Source organism: Stegodyphus dumicola, chromosome 8 (assembly GCF_044657685.1).
Source record: "Stegodyphus dumicola isolate Sdum_Otavi_A_Nest chromosome 8, ASM4465768v1".
Taxonomy (NCBI): domain Eukaryota; kingdom Metazoa; phylum Arthropoda; class Arachnida; order Araneae; family Eresidae; genus Stegodyphus; species Stegodyphus dumicola.
Genome location: NC_140775.1, coordinates 43,163,767 through 43,185,080, shown reverse-complemented (window position 1 = coordinate 43,185,080; position 21,314 = coordinate 43,163,767). Strand labels below are relative to the sequence as shown.

The 21,314-nt window shown below is 31.2% G+C and overlaps 1 protein-coding gene across 2 annotated transcripts in view; it reads right to left on the bottom strand.

Annotated features, from left to right (window-relative positions):
- Positions 1-21,314, bottom strand: part of sfl (N-deacetylase and N-sulfotransferase sfl) — a 272,440-nt gene that overhangs the window by 24,569 nt on the left and 226,557 nt on the right. For both annotated transcript variants that reach the window (XM_085821789.1, XM_085821788.1), the window contains exons 8-13: positions 19,043-19,158; positions 13,407-13,592; positions 9,008-9,136; positions 7,527-7,709; positions 5,481-5,577; positions 775-898 (exon numbers count right to left, since the gene is read on the bottom strand). In XM_085821789.1, coding sequence (XP_085677915.1) covers positions 775-898; positions 5,481-5,577; positions 7,527-7,709; positions 9,008-9,136; positions 13,407-13,592; positions 19,043-19,158 — 835 coding nt within the window. The remainder of the gene's footprint in view (positions 1-774; positions 899-5,480; positions 5,578-7,526; positions 7,710-9,007; positions 9,137-13,406; positions 13,593-19,042; positions 19,159-21,314) is intronic.

Sequence of the window (21,314 nt, the reverse complement as noted above, 5' to 3'; positions counted from 1 at the left end):
AGCCGACTTCAGAAAGTTAAGTTGTCAATTATATTTAGCCACCTTCTTAAAAATATCATTATAAATTGTAATTAAGTATCTTTTATTTGATCCTGCATAAACATCCATTTCATACTCCAGTCCCAGTAGTAACATTATCAAAGCTTAGAAGTCTGACAGACTGCAAACCTTGAACAAAGTAAACTTACCATATACTTGAAAATAACAAAATACTAAGACCAAACAAAATTCAAGGTCATATAAAATAATCAAGGTGCATGGGTGCAAAGATTCAAGATGCTTTCAAAAATTATTTGTACGTGCAAATATGTAGTAGTTCAGCAATCTTGACTCGAATTACAGATCAATGCTTGATCCTAAACAAGTACCTCTTGTATTGCTTTAATATTTAACGTCTAATGAAATCAAATAAAAATACAAGCAATTGCAAATACTGTCAAAATTATTTGAAACCTAAAAAATAAATTATCACCGGTGTTTCCTCAGCTGCATTAACAAGTATGAGTGAAAAATCACTTCTCAACTAGAAAGACGCTCCACAAATGCTCCACAAATGGGGCACAAGAGAAAATTTATGAAAACATAGCAAGAGAAAAAGGCAGAAGAAAAGCTGAACAAAGTAACATGAGATTCTCATATTTGTACTCATGAGATAATAAATACTTAAGACAAAGAATAAGCAGAAATACAATTGATAAATATTAGTGAATTTGAAGTATAGGATCTATTATAAATCTAAGCTATATAAAAAGTGAACGACTTTAATCAACTTACCAATCTAAACCTTTGTAATAATTTCTACCATTGAAAAACTGAACTTCTTCAAATGTTTCTGGGCTGGGATAATTACTAACAATGGCTGGATGCATAGATAAAAATGTATATAATGCAGTGGTTCCTGAAATTAAAATGCTTTATTATTTTAGGAGTATTAAAAACATAATCATATATGTGACAATCTTCATAAACAAAATAAGCTTCACATGACATGTGAATTTTAACTTTATAAATTTTTAAAAACTTTATAAAATTTTTAAACATGTCATATGAACAAGACTGCATAAATATCTAAAATCCTTTCTAAAGGATTAAAATTATTATTGAATTTATTAATTATATTTTAAGTGAAATTATTAGTCCAAAGGGGCTTTGTGCCTGAAGGACTATCATTTTTGTTTTGCGATTTTGCGTTGATTCACTTATAAATGTCCGTTTCACTTTTCAAACTGTTGCCACCAAATGTTAAAGTCCTGCATTATATTTGAAGAAATTAAATGATGAAAAATCTGCATAAATGTACGTATATTTCTCACATTGTGATAAAACGACGGTACCTAGAGCCATCGAATTTTGAATGACGTAATCCTACTGCAAACATGGGCATTTGGAAGCCCAAAATTGAAATTTGGAATTTATTTTTAATTTCATATTTTGCAAGTCTTTAATCAATTTTTTGTTCACCAACTCGATGACTTCAAAGACAGCAATGGCAATGTTGTACAGAAAAAAAAAAAACATTTTTATTTCCAGGGTGTGAGACTGTGTATAGGAAATTCTAAAGATAGGCTCAATTTAAAACTATTTTGCAATATTAATATTGCTCTTGAACTGAATTTTATGTTTTAAGTGTGAAGAACATGATATTTAATAAATAAAGGTAACAAACAAAATGTTTAAAAAATGCACATTTGGATGTAATTTAAAAATGCAGTTCACATTAGAAAAGCCAAATGAATGGAAGAAAAAAAAATTCAGTTTAAAAATTATTTATTAATTTGAATATCGAATGTTTACTTTTAAATTACATGAGATTTTGGAAGAAAAAAGAGCATTTCAGACATAAATGCTAAAGTAAAATATCATATCTGATAACAAAACTCTGTCGACCGTGAAAACTGGTGGAGATCTTGCCAAAATTGTGCTAGTCATTCTGGCAGACATTTGAAAGAACAGATCACTCTTTACTTAATTACATAGTTCTCATACACAAATTAGAGGCATAACATATTAAATCACAGGTAAAAAATTTTCACATTGCACAGCCAGTGTTTATCCACTTTCATATAAATTGAACATTTCTTACTGTTAGGATCCTGTAATTTTTGAAAATATTCTCATGCTGTTGAAGACAAGTTTCATTTTTTTTAATGCAACTGAAAACAGATAAATAGCAATTTACTTTATGCCTTTTTTTACAAAAATTAAGCCAATTTATCAAGAATTAATCAGGTTTACATAACTAAGATTTGTAGTCCTACTTGTGTTTTACAGTGAAGTTACAAATTTCTTATTTGCTCAGTTTTACATACCCTCCCCACAAAAAAAAAAAAGAAGTTCATAAAATTCCAACAATATTTCACTTACTATTACTTACAATTAGTTGAATGCCAGATAGTCAAATGTTTACTGTATTTGAATTAAGTGCAACCCCAAAGTGTACATTGTTTCACATAAAAATTTACATGCATGCTGATGACAATATATCTCAAACAGAAATGGAAGATGGATATTAGAAAATGGTTTTAAAATTACAACAATGATAAACATTTTTTTCACTCGATTTCAATTAGGAAGTGAATTTTACGTCAACAGTAATCAAACATTCTTGAACAAATATCTCTTTAAAAGCAAAAACAAGCTTTTGCAGAAGCAACATCTATTTAGGTATAAAAAATTATATATACGTATTTCAGGAAAAATTTGAATTTCAACATGGGAGATGGAACAAGACACTTATACACAGGTCTGATAAAAAAAGATGAAATCCGAAGAAAGCATGAAATAGTATGATAAACAAATGTTTATTTGCGGCTAACATAACAAGAACCCAACGGTCGACATATCCATGTTACGAAATATATAAATAGCTCTTATTTGCTGCCCTAAATCTAACAGCTAAACTTTTACCATTAGTAAATAATAAAAACCTCAAAACTTTATGAATTAATTTCTAAAGGACTATCAAAAGCACTACTGCACTAAAAACTTTATGATTTAATTCTAAAGAACTATCAGAAGCATTACCACACTTGATCACATTCTAAAAAGGAAAAGGTGCAGAACAGCCAGTCACCATATTCAGTATACTATAAAAATAATCTGAATGTAACACATTTTTTTTTATTTGAATATCTTGATAACACAAATATTTTGAAATTTCTTCTCATTGATCTCTCAACTATTTTCACAGTAATCACATCTAAAAATGAACAATATTTTTAAGAATATATCAAGTATCAATAATGGATATCTCAACAGTCATTTTCTCTTAGGTACCAACATCAACAAAAGATGAAATTTGTCTAAAACTATGGATGATTATTTCAGGAAGATTTCACTGCATTTTAACAATTTTATAATTTGTACTCCTCAAAGTTTGGTTTATCTGATTACAGCAAAGCACACTATGGCCAAGGGAAGGGATGTCTTAATGGAGGACTTTCTAAGAGAAACTAATTTGTATCAATATTACATGGTACCATGAACACCCATGCAGACAACCTGTTCACCAGGAATCACACCAAGGTCAAATTACTAATAGTCAACAGTTTGATCACTCAGCTGCTGGTGGGCCCCTACAAGGACTCTTACACCTCTTCACCTTGTTAGCAGGTCCTGGAATGTTTTACTGTTAACATGCTGCAATAATTTATATATATATTTATTTAATACGGTAAATCTCAGTTATCCGAAGTAAAATGTAGTATAACTACAGAATGGCCCATAAATAGCAGACCATAATTTGATATGCCATAACTTCTTGCAGATTCAGCATGAAAAGAAAACAGATGGCTTATCTTTTTTCCACTGCATGATCAACTTTTATGCTATCAGTGCCAAAACAGGCCTTTAATTGCAAAGACAAATTTTAATTTCCCATGACTATGCACACAGTTTATGAGGGAATAGCTGTAAATTTCTCAGTAATTACATCCTTCAGGTACTGTAGGGTGTTGATGTTGCAGGATTAAATTTTATCCTTCAAATAATCTCCACAGAATAAAGACTAGTGGAGTGAAGTCAGAAGAGCTGGTGGGCCATTCATTTGGCCCTGACATCCATTCCAATATCAAGAGAATGCCTAGCCCAATCAATTTCATACTCTTGCATCTTAATGAGAAGAAACTCCATCCTGCTGCCACCATAACTGATGAAATTGGTCTCTTTGCTGCAGTAAAGAGTAAACAGTGTTTCTAAGAAGCTCCAGGTAGCTCTCATCATTGATGCCATCTTCAAAGAAGAAAGGGTCAATGAACATATTGGAATGCAACACTTTCCTAAAACATGAAACCAAAACTTTTAGCACCATACTCAATTACGCCATTTGGATTTGGCTTAACACCAATAAACAAGTGAAATTTGGCTTCATCAATCCGCACTACATCCTGCTCAACCCATGGTCCTCTTCCAACATCATACGCCACTCTTAGCAAACTGGAGGTTGCAATTGAGATCATCTTCTTCCAATCTGTTGATGAAGCTTGATTGATAAGATTTCAATTTCACGTCTTTAGAGCATTTTCTCATCGAAGTGTTAGTTTCAACATGCAAGAAAGAGTATTACAATATGGCACTTTTACTGCATATTACAAGTTAAACCCGGCAGGAAATGTGCTTTGGTGGAAAGTTATGCCAAATTTAAATTGTGGTTTTACTACTTACGGCCAACCTGTATCATACATAAAATGATAAACTGCAGCAGTTTTGGATTTAAAACACAGGAAAGGAAAAAATTCACTAATCTACATGATACAGAATCATAATTAGTCTCTCTCCATGTCTTACTGTACATTTATGCTATTTTAGTGGTATTTCACTTACTGTACAAAAAACAAGTCTACTTTTTGAAAATCAAAAGGTGTATAGTAATAGTTACTTTTTACTAAAATTTGCCTCTAATTGAAGTTTAAAATAAAAACAAGCATTTCTTAATACCCTTTTACTTCCCTAAAAATGGCATTCAGAATTTTTGCTCAGCAGTTACTTGCTTTGTGGCAATATTCCACATTCATGTCGCCATCAAAATGAAAACAGTTTATTGTCTTCCAGTTGTTTGATATGAAAGTGCCCATTTCAACGTCATTTAAACCTTTTGTATGCAAAATTTTGCATGGTATTCTTGAGCCTATTTATATTAATGCACATACAGCAGTATGAACATTAAAGCTTTTACAAATTATAAGGAAAATTATTAATTACATTTACAGATTCATCATACGCAATACAAATCCTCAGTTATTCAGATTTCAGACAACCTGCATTTTATTACAACAGACTGCTAAATGTGCTGCACTTCAAAACACAATACTATTAAATAAATCAAAATACATACATGTAAACAAAAAAGGTGTGAAGAAAAATCATATTTTACTTTCATATAACTGCTTGTCTGAAGTGAACCTGTACAGTGAATCCCAAAACTCTTAAAAATTCTCTTCCATATAAAACTCCAACAATTAAAACTAATTAAGAATATTCACCTGTTTTTTGAGGGCCAATAACAAGGAATTTGGGCAACTGTTCACAAGACTTTGCAGATGACCATATAGCTCTGTGACGTTTGTCATTGCAAGGGTTCTGAAAAATAAACATCATGGATTCAAATGTTGCAAATGAAATTAATAAAGGATGGCATCTATAAACTACCACACCAAATTAATCAAACTATATAGTAGAATGCACTTAAAGAACAGACAACTTTATTATTTCATGTAATGCTTAATTACAAGATGCAATCATTTCATCATTAAATCATTAATGGTAGGTTCAATTACTTTCACTTATGACACTGACTGACTGAGCTTAGGCCAAAATTTTAAAAATCACTTATAGACAGCAAACTATGCAGTACATATCTACTTTCTCGTATTAACCAACAGAGATATGAATTCTGCTACACTGAAGAATTTTGCTCCCATGCTTATTTTATATTCATTACCACTATACAAGCAATTAATTCCCCAGGTCATAATATCTAACATATTTTCAAATCCTCCTCCTGCTATTGCTATAAGTTCATAATAAAATATCATTTAATTAGGCTTTTGAGGAATATTGACTGAATTTTCATCCAGCAACTTCATGATATTATATTTTTATCAATGTCACCACCCATTTTTTACTGAATATAACCATTAAAAGTAATGTGAAGGTTTAGCAACTTCTCACATTAGGACATTTAGAACTGCTGAGCTAATTAAATGACAGATAGGATTCTGACACAACATTTAATAATTCTGGAGATGAATTAGGGGGATACAATGAATATGCAAATTCTTTATAATTATTGTTTGAATTGCTGGCTTAGAATTTCTAAATATATTCATGAACATATTTCGTAAGTTTTGAATGCATAATTATTTATATTATTAAACTTCAATACCAGTGATTTATATAATTGTGTAGTATCAGTGGTACCACTTAAAGGTTTCAAAAGTTTACTGTGACAAATACAGACAGGTGCATATCAATACAAGAGATTCTCTCCATGTCTATACTCATAATATGCCCAATCACATAATTATAAACTTAGCTCCTAAGGGGCTATTTTTTTTTTTTTTTTTTTCAGAGCACACTATTATTAGGCTATGGTAAATAATGCTTTCTTTAATTACATAAACATAGCTTTATTGTTCAACAAGATGAGATTCCTTATGTTTTTATGATGGTGCCCATGCTTAATTCGGTGCTCAGTTTCTTGTTGTTGGATTGAACATGAATTCCGAGATAATTTTTCTCATACTACATGGCTTCCTAACTCATTTTAGAATAACCCCACTTAATTTTTCCTTATTCAATTATAATAAAGATCCCGTATTTCAGTCCCCTTCACCACATCATGCTTTGCAGTTGCTGGTGTCAATTGTGACTATGGGATAATCGTCAGTATTAATGTCTGCAATATTATCAGAGATGCCAATATTGAGTACTTATAAATTACACACAAAACTTGGAGAGATTCATACACCAATATACAAACTTTGTGCTATATTTTTAACAGCTATTAAACTATAAATTTAACAATACCTGAAGGGAATTATCAAATACCCTGCATATAAAATATGATCAAGAAATAAATTATGCTTCAATAACAACTATTTCTCATTTCATTAATATAAAAGAAAATATTTATTCACATTCTCAGAATTTATAAGCTACTAAAAATGAAGATGAAAATTCAGCCAAAAGAGTATTACTAAGCAAAAAATATAAACAGCAGAAAAAAAGTTAAAATCAAAATATTTATGCTAATATTTAAAGATGTTAAAATCTATGCACAAAATATATTCCAGCCCACAAAACTTATGGAATATGCAAAAGAATTCCCATAACAAAAATATTCTAGCTCTTGATTTTATTGTAATAACAATGGACTAGGGGAAAAAAATATTCAAATGCTTAGCACAAAAATGAAAAAAGCAATTGTGGATTTGAGAAAACCTTTTTCACTGGTAAAGATGCAAACAAAGACAATCTAACATGTATAAGTAATAATGAATTCATTAAAAATGCATAAATTATAATACCATCCACACAGGATCAGATTCTTCAGGGTATGTCTGGAAGTACTTGTCAGCTAATTGTAAAGGTGGTAATGTGATGAGTTGAAGATTAGTCCAACACTGAACAAATTTTATGACTGATTCAAATGTATACAGAGCAAGGCGATCATTACCATAATTTGACAGATGAGTCATGAAAACATTCACCTGAAAATGTAATATACATCAATTTAATATGAAGTACATAGCTTTACAACTGAAAATAAAGAGGACTTAACAAAGTTTTAACAATTAATTTTTGCATATAATTAACAAACAAAAAGTAAAATTTGCATATACTAACTGCTGTCAAACAAATTCCTGCATTAAATAAAACAAAAGACTGCAAACATTATGTTATGACTAAAGATATTATTTGTTCTAATACACAAAATCCAGATAAAAATGCTTTAAAGTTTACAAGACCGACAAAGTAAAATCTACCCTATTTCTATGTAATTAGCAAAATAATTCTACTAATATTATTAACTTAAGAATCAAGAAAGTCTAATAAAGCTTTCCCATGAAAAGTGGGAGTAAAACAATAATATTCCACTCTGCAGTTCACTAATATAGTAGGAGATTCTATTCAAGACAAATAACGTTATCAATTTTATGTTAATTTGTTTTAATGAGGAATTTTCTAATTCCTCATTTTCTAATTCCATAACTGCTAACCTTGAAATCTGGAAAACAGGGGGGGGGGCTTTTACCCCACTGTTACATGATTTCAAGAGAACACCAAATTGATTTAAATTTGCTTTATGATGGATTCATGTAATTAAATTATTTATAATGCGATTCTGATGCAAAATATATAAAGATTTAATTAGACAGTAAATTTTATGTTTTTGACTAATTTCATTTCATTTTGAGATTATTTTAAAACTTTTAAACAGGCAAAATCCTTAAATGAAAAGATTTTATTTATCAAAGTACTAATGAAACATAAAAAAGATAAAGTTAATATTTAATGCTTAAGATTAATTATTTAATAACTAATTGCAAATTTAAAACATTACACCATATATGCATTATAATAATAATAATAATAACCTCTTTAAAAATCTCTTTTCTCTAATAAAACAGTAATAATAATCTAACTTTACATCAGTTAGGTTACTATCCCTTCACTTAAGCCATGTATGTAGATTCTACATATTCTTCACTTAATGACTTGTGAAGTCATATTGGCCACTCAAGTTCATTCTGTAGTTTGAGTAGTGAAAGATGAAACCATATTGATAGGAACAAAATAAAAGGCTAAAAATTAAAAATTGGGAGATTCACTGATTTGCCAGGAGATGTGATGTAAACCTGGGAGTATTAAAAAAAAGAGAGAGAGAGAGAGAACTGGCAATTATGTAATTCTATTTAAATCTATGAAAGATGAGACACAATTAATTAGCTATTTCAAAATATAAATGCATAAAACATTACCAGACATTAAAGGAAGGGACATTTACCGGATTATAAACAAAAAGATAAAAAAGTTCTCCTCCTTTAATACTAAGTTCCAGTTTTTCAGGGCCGCCAGGATATTTGTCTAGAAATATAGTATGGGTATAAAGACCACAAGTTTGCCTTGGAAGAACCTGTTGAAATGACAAAAGGTAAAAATATAAGTAAAACAAAAAAAGTAAATGATTATTTTTCACATTAGAAAACACGCAAGATTAAAAATTAGTATTAAATATAACTCATTCTTGCATCAAACTAAAAACTTATTTATGATCAATTAATAAGAATGTAATATATTTACACATACATAATTTCAATACTTTACTCAAGAAGATTAAATAAATTACACCACTTTACATCTTATAATTTTACATACAACAGCTAACAATTTTGTGTTTTCCTCCACTGTAATGAGTCAAATAACTGTAAAAAACACTTTTGGCTCTGCAAATGCAAAAGTAAATTTTAAGAAATATGGTGCAAAATTGTGAAAATGTAGCAATTTATAAGCCTAAATTTTTGAAAATGTAGTAGACTAGAGCTATATATTTAAAATATAAAACTAAACTATATAAATAAAACTGATTTCGTAACTGCTAACATTATGCATATTTCTTAGCAAATAAAAAAAAAATCTTTTGAGACTTTAAAGTTTGCTTTATTTTGAAAGAGCAATAATCAGTTACCTTAAACAATTACAAACCTCCTAATATAAATTTAAAGCTTTACTGCATTCATCTGTATGCATACTTTGGTTAAAACATGGTTCCCTATATAGATAAAAGTACATATATTTACTATTAAAATTAAGAAACAGGTCTTAATTAAAATGCTGAGCATGTTCTTCTCCTCTTTAAATAAATAAAGAAAACATTACGGTTGCATAAGGACTTTTGTGGGCAAGAGTCATTATGTACTAGTTATGAGAGCAATCAGAATTTAGGTAGGGTAGCACAGAGTAAGATGACTGAGATGAAGCTTAGTAATGCAGTTAAACACTTCTATGTTCTTAACAAAATGTTTTTGATATATATAGTTAAACTAGTACAATATGTTCGCTCACTCCTTGAAAATTATATTTGCATTTTTCACATATTAATACCAATGCTGTTACATGTGTACAGATTCATAAATAGACTGAATGCACACAGAATCAAGGCTAGCTTGAAGTGCATGAATAATTCCTTACCTTCTCCAGCAGCAGTTAAATAATATTCCCACTTAATCACATGCCCTCTACATCATCCCAACAAGTTCATTGAAAAATGTGGGGATGCTCATAATATTTTGGCTCATCAGTTTATACCTGGACATTTTGTGATGGCAAGGAACATTAGTGATCTCTGGAACATCAGTTTCTCTGGAACGAACTGTTTTCCCTTTTGGTAATTCTGGTAATAATTTTAATTCCAATGGTTGCACCAAGATCTGCAGGTACAGTAATAGAACTTGCATGTTCTAAGTGAAATTGATTCCGAATATGCTTTATATAGCTTTCTGAAATTATGAAAATCTAGTCATCTGCTTTAAAATTTATCTACATTCCAATAAAACATCCTGCTTCACAAACTTTTGTTTCAAACTTCTTCCTCGGGTCAACTTCAGTTTCAATTAATATTTCTTTTTCTTAACAAAAAATAAAGCATCATCCACTTATAGAATTCAAAACACTTATTTCAAAAGCTTCTGCTAAAGACACATGAATCAGCAGAATTCAAAAAATGTCTTTTTCCAACAACTACAACTAGATGCACTTGTTTCCATTCATACACGGATATCTTGAGTTGAAACATTAAATTTTTTGTACAGTTTAAACCTGGAAGAGGTTCCATGATTATTGTTTCAGTTGTTGCAATGTACTGAAGTGGTGTTTCATTTCATTCCATTTTCAACCAATGAAATTTGTCAAGCAGCAACATTTTGTTAAAGTCAGATTTCAATTTAAAGTTTAACCTTAGATAACTTAGATAAGAGTTCAGTTTTTAAGCACTCATTTGAAGATTACAATTTTCAATAAGTGTGACTTGTGAAAGTTCCACTGTGGACAATATTGTAAACATTGCATTGTCTTTTTCTCATTCTACTATAACTGCTTTATCATTTTCTGGCTTTACCTTAATTCCTTGGTAACAGAAAATGTTCCTTTTGCTTTCAGAGCACAGGTAATTTGAAATTTCCATTTTTAATACTGTTCACTGAAATTGCTTATAGATGACACATCTATACTGGCCATGCTAACTTCCATTTTCTGAATTCAAAACTGAGAACACAATGGGTCAACTTAAAATTCATAAATAATTACTTTGTGTTAAACTGGTCTCCTTACCTGTTAAAATTACTAGCTTAAATAAAATTACTTAAGCTTAAAGTAGAATAAAAGTAACAGCAAAACCATAAACAATACATGCTACTGAAATACATTCACAGAATATAGACACAAAAATACAATACTGTTGTCAAAAAAGTACAAAGTAAATATGGTAACAGAATTACGGATTTAAAAATTATTCATGTTTAAATCATTAGCAGTGTTACTCTGGGAAATCTCTAAAAGTAATTTATATAACCAAAATCAAAGCAACAGACACTTTAAAATAAAATAAATATCACAGGCAATAAATTATTTCTTTCTCTCTCTCTCTCTCTCTAGATTAAATTTAATCAGAAAATCTTAATCATCAACTTGTATTTTTTTTTTCCTTCTATGATTAATATATCACCTTTTAATTTAGAAGTCAAACAACAAAAATTTGTGTTATATTTTCAAATTTTTACAGGACTAGTTTAGATGGTTTTACCGAACCATCATCCTCAGCTGCAAAAGTGCAAATGAATGAGATAAGATATAGTGATTAGATAAGACAAGATAAGAAAGCCTGGACAGGAGTCAAGCTACTGGCACCATCTGTTAATGAAAATAGAACTAAACATTCATCAGATCATCATCAATAGAATCGGATTTCATCAACAGATAGTAGTAGTATTCATCAACAGATATTAGACCAGTAGCTTGACTCCTGTCCAGGCTTTCTTATCTTATCTAATCACTATACAGACAAAAGTCGTTAATCCGGACTCATCGGGACTTCGGCGATTCCGGTTTATAGATCATCAGTTTAAATCTGGCAAGATGGCACGCAGAAATTATAAAATTAAAAATATGAAACCGTAATTTATGAAATAAAGAACAATTATGACCTAAAGGGTATCAAAATTTACAAAAAGAAAAAGCTTAATATTTATTTGTTTACTTTATTAAACATTTCTTTCAATGTAAGTTGTTTAAGTTGCTTCGTTTCATGTGATAATACTTTCTCTTTAATTCTATTAAACAGACATAATTTCTTGTTTAGTTACAAAGTTCCGCTGTTCAAGTCCTATAATTGCTGTGTCTAGAATACCGACTAATTTGTTAATCAAAATTTTTTCGTTTTCAATAACCTCTGTTACTTTCTTCACTATCAGAAGCAAATTATAATGATGAGGAACTTGATTTAAATCATATCAAAGACGGAGTACATCGAGATGAAATACTACATTTAGTAAGGAATTATAAGCCAAATAAAATAAAAACATCTGCTCTGAAGATAAGGATGGTGCTGACAGATCAACTTCCAATTCATTGCGCACTGGCTGCAGTGTTAAAGATAAACAAAGTTTAAATAAACAAATGTTAAAGTTTAGATAAACAAAGGATATGCCTTTATCCATTTTTTGCAGCAATTCCACTTTTTGTTTAATGGACTTCGACACATACTTTCGCTTTGTAGATCCTTTACATATTAGTAAATATATATCAGAAATTCTAATTGCCATAATCAAAAGTTAAAGCTTACTTTTATAAAATTGTTCTAACAGTCTGCAAAAAATAATAAGCCGAATCCAATTCGAAGATTAAGGAACAACGCAATCTGCAACATTAACTGAATTAGATCATTTTAGCTTAGCTTATACCGTCCGTTATACATTAAACACGCATTCGTAAACGTATTTTGCGCACACACATATTCGCAGCCATAAAGGTCTTGCATGCGCGACGCATGCGCAGAAAATTTGTAGCTTTGAGGTCCGGATTATGGGTGTCCGAATTAATGACTTTTGACTGTATCTTATCTCATTATTTTGCACTTTTGCAGCTGAGGATGATGGTTTGGTAAAACCATGAAACATGTCCTGAGAAAATTTGAATATATAACGCGGTTTTTTGTTGTTTGACTTCTAAATTAATACTTGTTCAGCATGTTATTGTATCTTAATTATATCACCTTTTAATCAGGCTCGATAAAGATTTGTGCTAAGGCATCACTGTACTAAAATAAGTTATAAAATTTCTAATGCTATATAACCTCATTATTACAAGATTCTCCTCATTCAATAGAAAATTATAAAAACACAAAAACACACCATTATATTGCGATGAATAAAACCTCTTCTTAATCTAGCAGGCCTGAGGTGGGGATATTCTTCAGTGCTAGTAACTCTCACATTCCAAATACGTTTCCAGGCCTCATACAAAGGTTCATGAACTGGATACACTCCAGAATGATGAGGAGCTACTGAATAACCAGAATCAAGTGGAATGTTATGTTTCTGAAAAACATGCACAAAGTTTCATTATTTAAACAATAAACAAATGTATGAATTAGTAAATAGTATATGATTCATATGAAGAGGATGCAATTATAATATATAAAACCATTGAATTTTTTTTCAAATTAAACACAGTTATGGCAACACTAGTCAAGGGTGAAGCTAGCCAGTACATTCAAACTGCTATTTTAAAAAACTTATTTATTGACAAGGTATGTCTGAATAATTCCTCTTTAAAAATTTCTCCTCTTTCAGAAATGTTATGTTTACAAAGCTTCATGATGACTTTCAAAAAGTGAAAAACTATCTTCAATTAAGTACTATAAAGATGAAAATATAATATTGGTAAAATATTACTACTATTTACTGCTTTTAATCAGTTACTTATTTCTTAGATGGTACCATTAACTCGTTACTTTTAAATATAAAAATATACAAGTAATTAAGAACACATAAATGAAAATGATGCCATTAATTTAATAACCTGTTAAACTTTTAATTCCATAAAATGTTTTAATTTCTTCCAATTTTACAAAACAAAACAAGGCATGGCCATTAAAAGGGCTGTTTTTTCCAGTCATTCAGGCACACATCATGAATGTCATGCAGTATGTTGAAAAATTTGTCATCATTTTTATTAATAGATCTCCACCGTGTTCCTGCACGAGAGCATGAAAGTGCCTGCGACGTGGTATTCCACATGTTGCACTGAATCTTCAGCTTCAAAACAACTAGCATAATTCAAGCATTTGAATAATAGTACTGTTTGAAGAATTGGAACAATTCCTTAGCTGATTTAAGGTTCAAAAATCATATCTTAATTGGCCAAGATCTTTATAAGAAGGCCATTCATCACCATGATAATTGAGCAAGGTATTATTCCTTCAGGATTATGAGCAGTAATGTTGATGCATTCGCACAGTGTGCATTGATGTCTCAGATGCCAGTCACGTGCTGCCACAGGAAAAGCAACGTCACAATGAGTGCTATTACGTTTCGAATACATTGCCGTATTGGCATGGAGTGAAGGTTAGAAACTAGTTATAAATGTATGCGGTTTAGAATGGAAACAAAATTTCATTTCGCACAAAAATCATACACGAATAACATTCTGCAATATATAGTTCGCAATTATATCATTGTAACTATCTAGTAATAAACTCGTTAGTAATATATACGGGGGTTGTAAATTAAATAGTGGCACCTTAACCTTGAAACTCTCAGAAGGGCGGGCATGCGCAAATAGGATATGAGAGCGGTGAGGTGGCACTGTTGTCAATGTGTAGAGTGTAAAAAAACAGTCGATCTGCTTAGAAGGGTAGTTGCTGTGTGGCGTTAAAGTGAGGAGTTTTGTTTCCATCACTCTAAAGCATGTTTTCAAAAGGTGATCAGGGGTCGTGGCTTAAAATCGAGGTTGCTCACGGCAAAAATGCAACAGAATGCTATCGAGAATTAGCGGAAGCCTGTGGCACAAATGCTTTACTGTATAGGACAGTAGCATGAAGAGTTCAATCATTTCGTTTGGGTCAGAATGAGACTGCGGATTTGCAACGCACAGGTCGGCTCTCCATTCCTCAAGAGCAGATTGACATCCTGAGCGATCTCCTTACCATAGACTGCCGATGGACTATCTGAGAATTATCCTTAGAGTTTGATCTGAGTCATCAAACAGTGTGGTGCATAATGAAGAAATTTCTCAACATGAGGAAAATTGCTTTCCGCTGGGTTCCACATCGACTAACCAAAGTACAGAAATGGCACCGGTATGCACTGGCTGGCACCCACTTGGAGAGATACCGCAATGAAGGAGAAGCATTTCCGCAGCGTATTATTGCCATTGATGAGACATGGGCATGACCCTATGAGCCTGAATTAAAGCGTGAATCAAAATGAATGGTGTCACCAAGGTTCGTCACGTCCACAGAAATTTCGACAGGAACCCAGTCGGGTGAAGGTTATACTGATTGTGGCATATGACTGGGACAGTGTGATTCTTTTACATGCTGTACCTGAAGGACAAACTGTCAACACAGATTACTATTGCCGATTTCTACAGCACCATCTGCGTCTGGCTATGCGGCACAAAAATCTACGTTTATTGCACAACAATCTCCCTATCGTACTGCATGACAACGCTCGTTGCCATGTCGCAAACAATGTCACTCTCCTTTTGCGACGGTGGCAGTGGGAAATCCTGAAACACCCTCCCTACTCACTCGACACGAGTCCTTGTGATTTCGATCTGTTTCCGAAGTTGAAGGAACCCCTCTGAGGTCACCGATTTCATGACGTTTCATCTGTACTCCACACAGTAGGGCGCTCGGTCGCTCACATCAACAATCAACACCTTGGACTGGTCTACAATGGTTTCCCGACATTTGGCAAAAGATTATAAGCTTTGCTGGTGATTACATAGAAGGAATGTAATGCAATTTTACTTCTAAGTTCATTAAAAATTGATTTATGCCTATGTTGCCACTACTTAATTTACAGCTCTCGTATATTTGTTTGTGATATAGTTTCACACCAAAATAATGCATATTGTTATTTATCCTGATTCACTTTTACTAGTATTGCAATATTGCAGAAGTAATTTTACCTCTAATGCTGATCAAGTGCTGGCATGAAGTTATAAAGTCCATGCTTAACCCTCTGAGTGTTATGAGATCAGCTTTATCCTGTCATCAGAAGTTTTGCTACTTGGCATATATTAGCTTATAATTTAAAAAATTTTGCTTTTTTACTTTCTTTAATAATGTAAATATCATCTTAATGAGTATAAGTTTATGAAAATACAGACTGAAATAAGTAATTATACAAACTCAATAAATGCTGTTTAAATACCGGTTTTCATGACGGATCTAAAATCCTGCGTTTAAGGCTTAGCAATCAATACACATAATTGCTTTTATTACCTTTTCTAAATTATATTTCTTAGAAGTAAGTCAGCATATGTGCATTATCTATTTCTGTGATACAGAAAAAAATGCAATCTGATATTGAAAATTTTCTTGCAGACATAATATTCAATCACATTTTTTTAATTACTATGTTTTATCAAAAAGTATCTGCCAGTTTTTTTATGACTTTATTTTACTGAGAGGTGACACTATTTCAGCATATAATTTTTAACACACTAAAGAATTGAATTATTTATTTTAATTTTATTAATTGTTTTTTTACCAGTTTAGTAATGATGTAATTTAATATAGAATGATTATGCTCATATCAAACATCATTTACAAAAATTGAATATCTTAAATGATTTCAATTAGAATTTCTCAAATGATCTCAAATGACAACATGCGGGCTCAATGAAATGTCTCAGTACTTCTAAAGGCCATGAAAATACTAACCTCAAAAATTTAATATTTTATCACACCTATAAAGCCTTTTCATGCTAGATAGTTAACTATATAATAAAAATGGCAAACAGATGTTTCAGCCTTTTTTTTCCCCCCCCCTTAACTGTGTCTTTTCTGCACTGAACTTTTTTTCCTGTGAAACACTCTGTGTAAAAAAAAAAAAAAAAAAAAAAAATTCAGTATCTTTTTTTTTTTACATTAGACCTTTCCTTTAGATAGAACTTTTTTTACCTATCTAAAGAGCAGTCGAAATAAAAAATTCTAGGAATAATATAAGAGCTGTGAAAAACGTAGATGCCACTATAATGCAAGAATGACATTTTTTTGCACCTGGAAAAGCAGTAATTAGTAAGGAGATGAATAAAATAATTTTAGAATTTATAACTGAATGCTAATCATGCCTGCACAATTTCTTCAATTCTCCATAATTCCCCAAATTGTCAGACTGGCTATTTAGGCACCACTATAACTTCATTTACTAGTATCTTCTAATATGATTTTTAAATGGTTACTAGTATTTCTCTTCCCTTTAAAGTTTAAAATCTCTCATCTGAGATGTTGGCACCTTTACCTCAAGTAAAGTGATGTGAGTTGCTACAGATGACACCTTCACATTATCTGGTTTTCATAGCAAATTGCAACTTCAACTCACTACTTTGACTTTCTTCCTTCACCTTTCTAGTAGTTGCTAAATAAAATAAATCTGAAAATCCAAATTTACATAACTTTGAGACGCACCCTTAAAAATTATGGTCATAGCATAATACATAAAGCAATTAGGAAAAAAAATGGAAAGGACAAAAGAAAGAAAACTCTTAGTTCTTCAGATCACATTCCAGTATCTTAAAGTTTTTTTTTTTTTTTTGTTAATACCTAAGCAATGAAGCTCAGACTGATTTTCAAGATTTATTTTTTTGTCTAGACTATAGCTTTAAGAAGTTTTTCTCACTCCAAAGAGTTTCCTATATTAAAATGCAAACAACAGACTTTAGCTACTTATCAAATCATGAAAATTCTTTTAATTAAGCTTTATCATTTGCACAATAGTAAGAACTGCATATTAAAAATAAAACAGTTGACTAGTAATCTACTTGTAAATGCATTCTCAGATGGAATTCAACAAAGAATTCAAGTTCAGACACTTATTAACAGAATCTCCTTGAGTGAATGAAACTCTTATATAATCCTCAAAGCACAATACAACAATCAAAAATGAAGGTGTGCGTTGAGTGAGCTCTACTCTCCTGAATGGCATGTTTTGAAAAATGGTGTACTGAGAGGCATAAGATGAATGTTAGTCATAGGAAAGGTATATAAGCAAGAAGGCATCATAAGTTAAGAAATCAAACTTAGTGAGCCATGCATAAAACTGCCATGTTGCTATGGTCTAGTTACTGTTTCCATATGATGGAAGGACTAGAATAGGCCATGTCACATGTGGGTTAACAATGAAGTGATTTATTATATGTTGATTAGAAAAGTGGTTCCATCTTCCATCAATGTAAATTCTGAAGCATCAACTTTCCATCATCTAGTACTGAACACCAAAATTTAGAAATTCCCTGGTATGTATAACAGCAACTGCACTACAATACATTGTGGATCCAAGCACAAAAGACAAGATTTTGTTTCTGAGAATAAGTGAGGACTATAAACCTCTATGTCCAGTCAGATAATTAAAGCCATTAAGCAGCACCATTCACTTATGAAAAGCACAATATTTCAAGGCCTGGAATTAATAAATTTGGGAATATAATTGAAAAACATTATTGCCCCTCCTGAGGAAGCACTTTTTGATACTTATGACTTTTAATTGTTAAAAATTAATGCTATTTTATTTACATAATGAAAATAAGAACATCTGCTTTGATGTGTTGGGGAAGACTAAAAATGCTCCAGGAAAACAGTTCGTTTCATGCATAATTATTCTAAGAATTCCAGAACTTCTTAATGCCTTGTTTAAAAACTAAGCATGTGGAATAGAAATGTTAAGGGCATTCAAAATAAATAAGAAAGCAAAATAAATTCTTGAATCGTCTGTAGTAAAAACTGCTAAACTACTAAAATTCTGTAAACAGTACTTACTTTTGCAAATTCTCTATTTAATTTCATTTCCATTTCAAGTGCAGTTATGTTTTCAAACAAATGAGGTTGGCTATGACTCCACATATGACAAAACCACCAAAATTCTTCAGCATGCTCTGAAATTTCAAGTTAAGAAATATTCCAAATGATATGGCAATTTGATTTAAAATTTTTACAAACTTTATGTCAAACAATTTTGCCACAAATTAATATTTATTTGCCATGAATTAAGATTTTTTTTTTTTTCCCCTATAGAAACAGTTTTTTAAAAAATATAGGACAAAGGGAAAAAACGCATTGCAGGCAAGGAAATTATGCATTATGGCATGAAAAAAGAAACATTTTCTAAGTTCTTTCCATTTTTTCAAAAATATCATTTTAAGTATTACTTATATTCATACATTTTATTAGTTTATAATAGAAATAATGCCATCCAGATGGTAGTGTTTAGGGATTGAGCCTACTGTGGTAGTACTGAGGGGCCTGGGTTTGCATCCTGGAGAAAGCATGGCTGTAATTGTCCATCCCTTCCGAGGAGGTGACAATGGCTCATCTATTACATGCTATACAGTAGACATCACTTCCAGCCTTCGTAATGGCCAAGATTAAGTTGGCTAAGTACCCATCAATGAAAATAATAATAGAAATACAGCTTTCTAAACTAATTTCTTATATTCCTAAGTTCTTAACATTTTGTAGTAACATCACTTATTGTGTTCAACAAACTACACAGTTCTATGAAATTATAAAGTCTACTGGTAAGTTCTGTCGATAATGTTATCTCAAGTTTCAACATGCATGCAGGTGTTCGAGACATATAGATGTCTCTCTTTATCACTGCATTTATAAACATCTACTCTTTAACTGAAAGAAAAGTGTGTCATGTTATTTATTAAGTGAAAAACAGATGTGTAAACCATGGCTACTGATAAAGTTTGTTTATGACACTGTATTCTATATGAATTCCATCAAGGAAGAAAATCTACAGAAACATGTTAAAATTTAATGACAATTTATGGTGGAGATGGAACTGCTGACAGAACATGCAGAAGTACCCAGAACATAAATAGGGCCTTTTGGACTAGATGATAACTGGGAATGAAAAATGGATTAAGAATTTTTAGGAAAAGGACATGCAGCCTGGACAACCTGCCGGAGTTTGAGCCTGAATAAGAGAATGCTGTGTATGTGGTATGACAACCAAGGATCAATACATTACAAGCTTTTCAAACCAAACCTAAAAAAAAGGCCCAGTTCGGAAAGATACTATCAGCAATGGACAATTTAAATAAAACAGTCAAAAAAAAAAGGCTACCAACATTCAACAAGAAGCACATCATACTGCATCATGATAATGCTAGACCAAATGCTGCTTTAGTGAATGTTCAGAAAATCGGGGAGATAGGCTTGAAAATTCTGCAGCAGCCATCATACTCCATAGACCTAGCACTCTCTGCTTACCACTTGTTTCTCTCCCTGTAAATTTTTTTCAAAGGAAAAACAATTCAAAACTGAAGCAGATGTCAGCCAAGCACAACTTGAGTTCCTCATCTCTAAGGACAAGAAACTTTTCAATAATGGTTACCTATAAATTAACATCACGTTGGCAAGAGATCATAAGTAACGAGACAAATTATATTGTACACTCAGCACTCACCCCCAAAAAAGGGATAGTTCTTCATTTCCCGTTCTACAGGGCTGGTTGATGAAATTAAACTTGTGTTTTTCATGTCTCGAAAGCACAACTTAGGATATATATTAGATTTCTCTACAGCCTTGTTCTCACATATGTATTTTGACACAAAACTGGACCTTTTCTGAAATGCTATGATTTTTCCCCCCTCCATATTTCGATTCTACGACTCAAATTATGTCTAAGTGCCAAGTTTTGAAAACATCACACTAGTAGTTGTTAAAAAATTAGCTCTAAGAAATTTTAGCTCCTCAGTATTTGATACATCTTTACTAATGTATCTTTTTTTTTATTAACCTTATTTGATACCTTCTTACATAGTTCGAGACTTAGGTTAAATCCAAATAAAATTCGCAGCTATTTTCTGATTATTTTTTAAATTCATACTTTTCAGTAATTTTTAAAAATTTTTCAAAAACATATTTGAATTATAACCTATAAAAATTTTGCCATCACTTTAAAGTAGATGCACTTGTAGACATGCAAAAAATTAAGAGTTTTTTTACTCAAAATTTCCAAAGATCTATGTGACTTTATATATTGGTGCATTTTGAAATTTAGCATATTTCTTGCAAATGC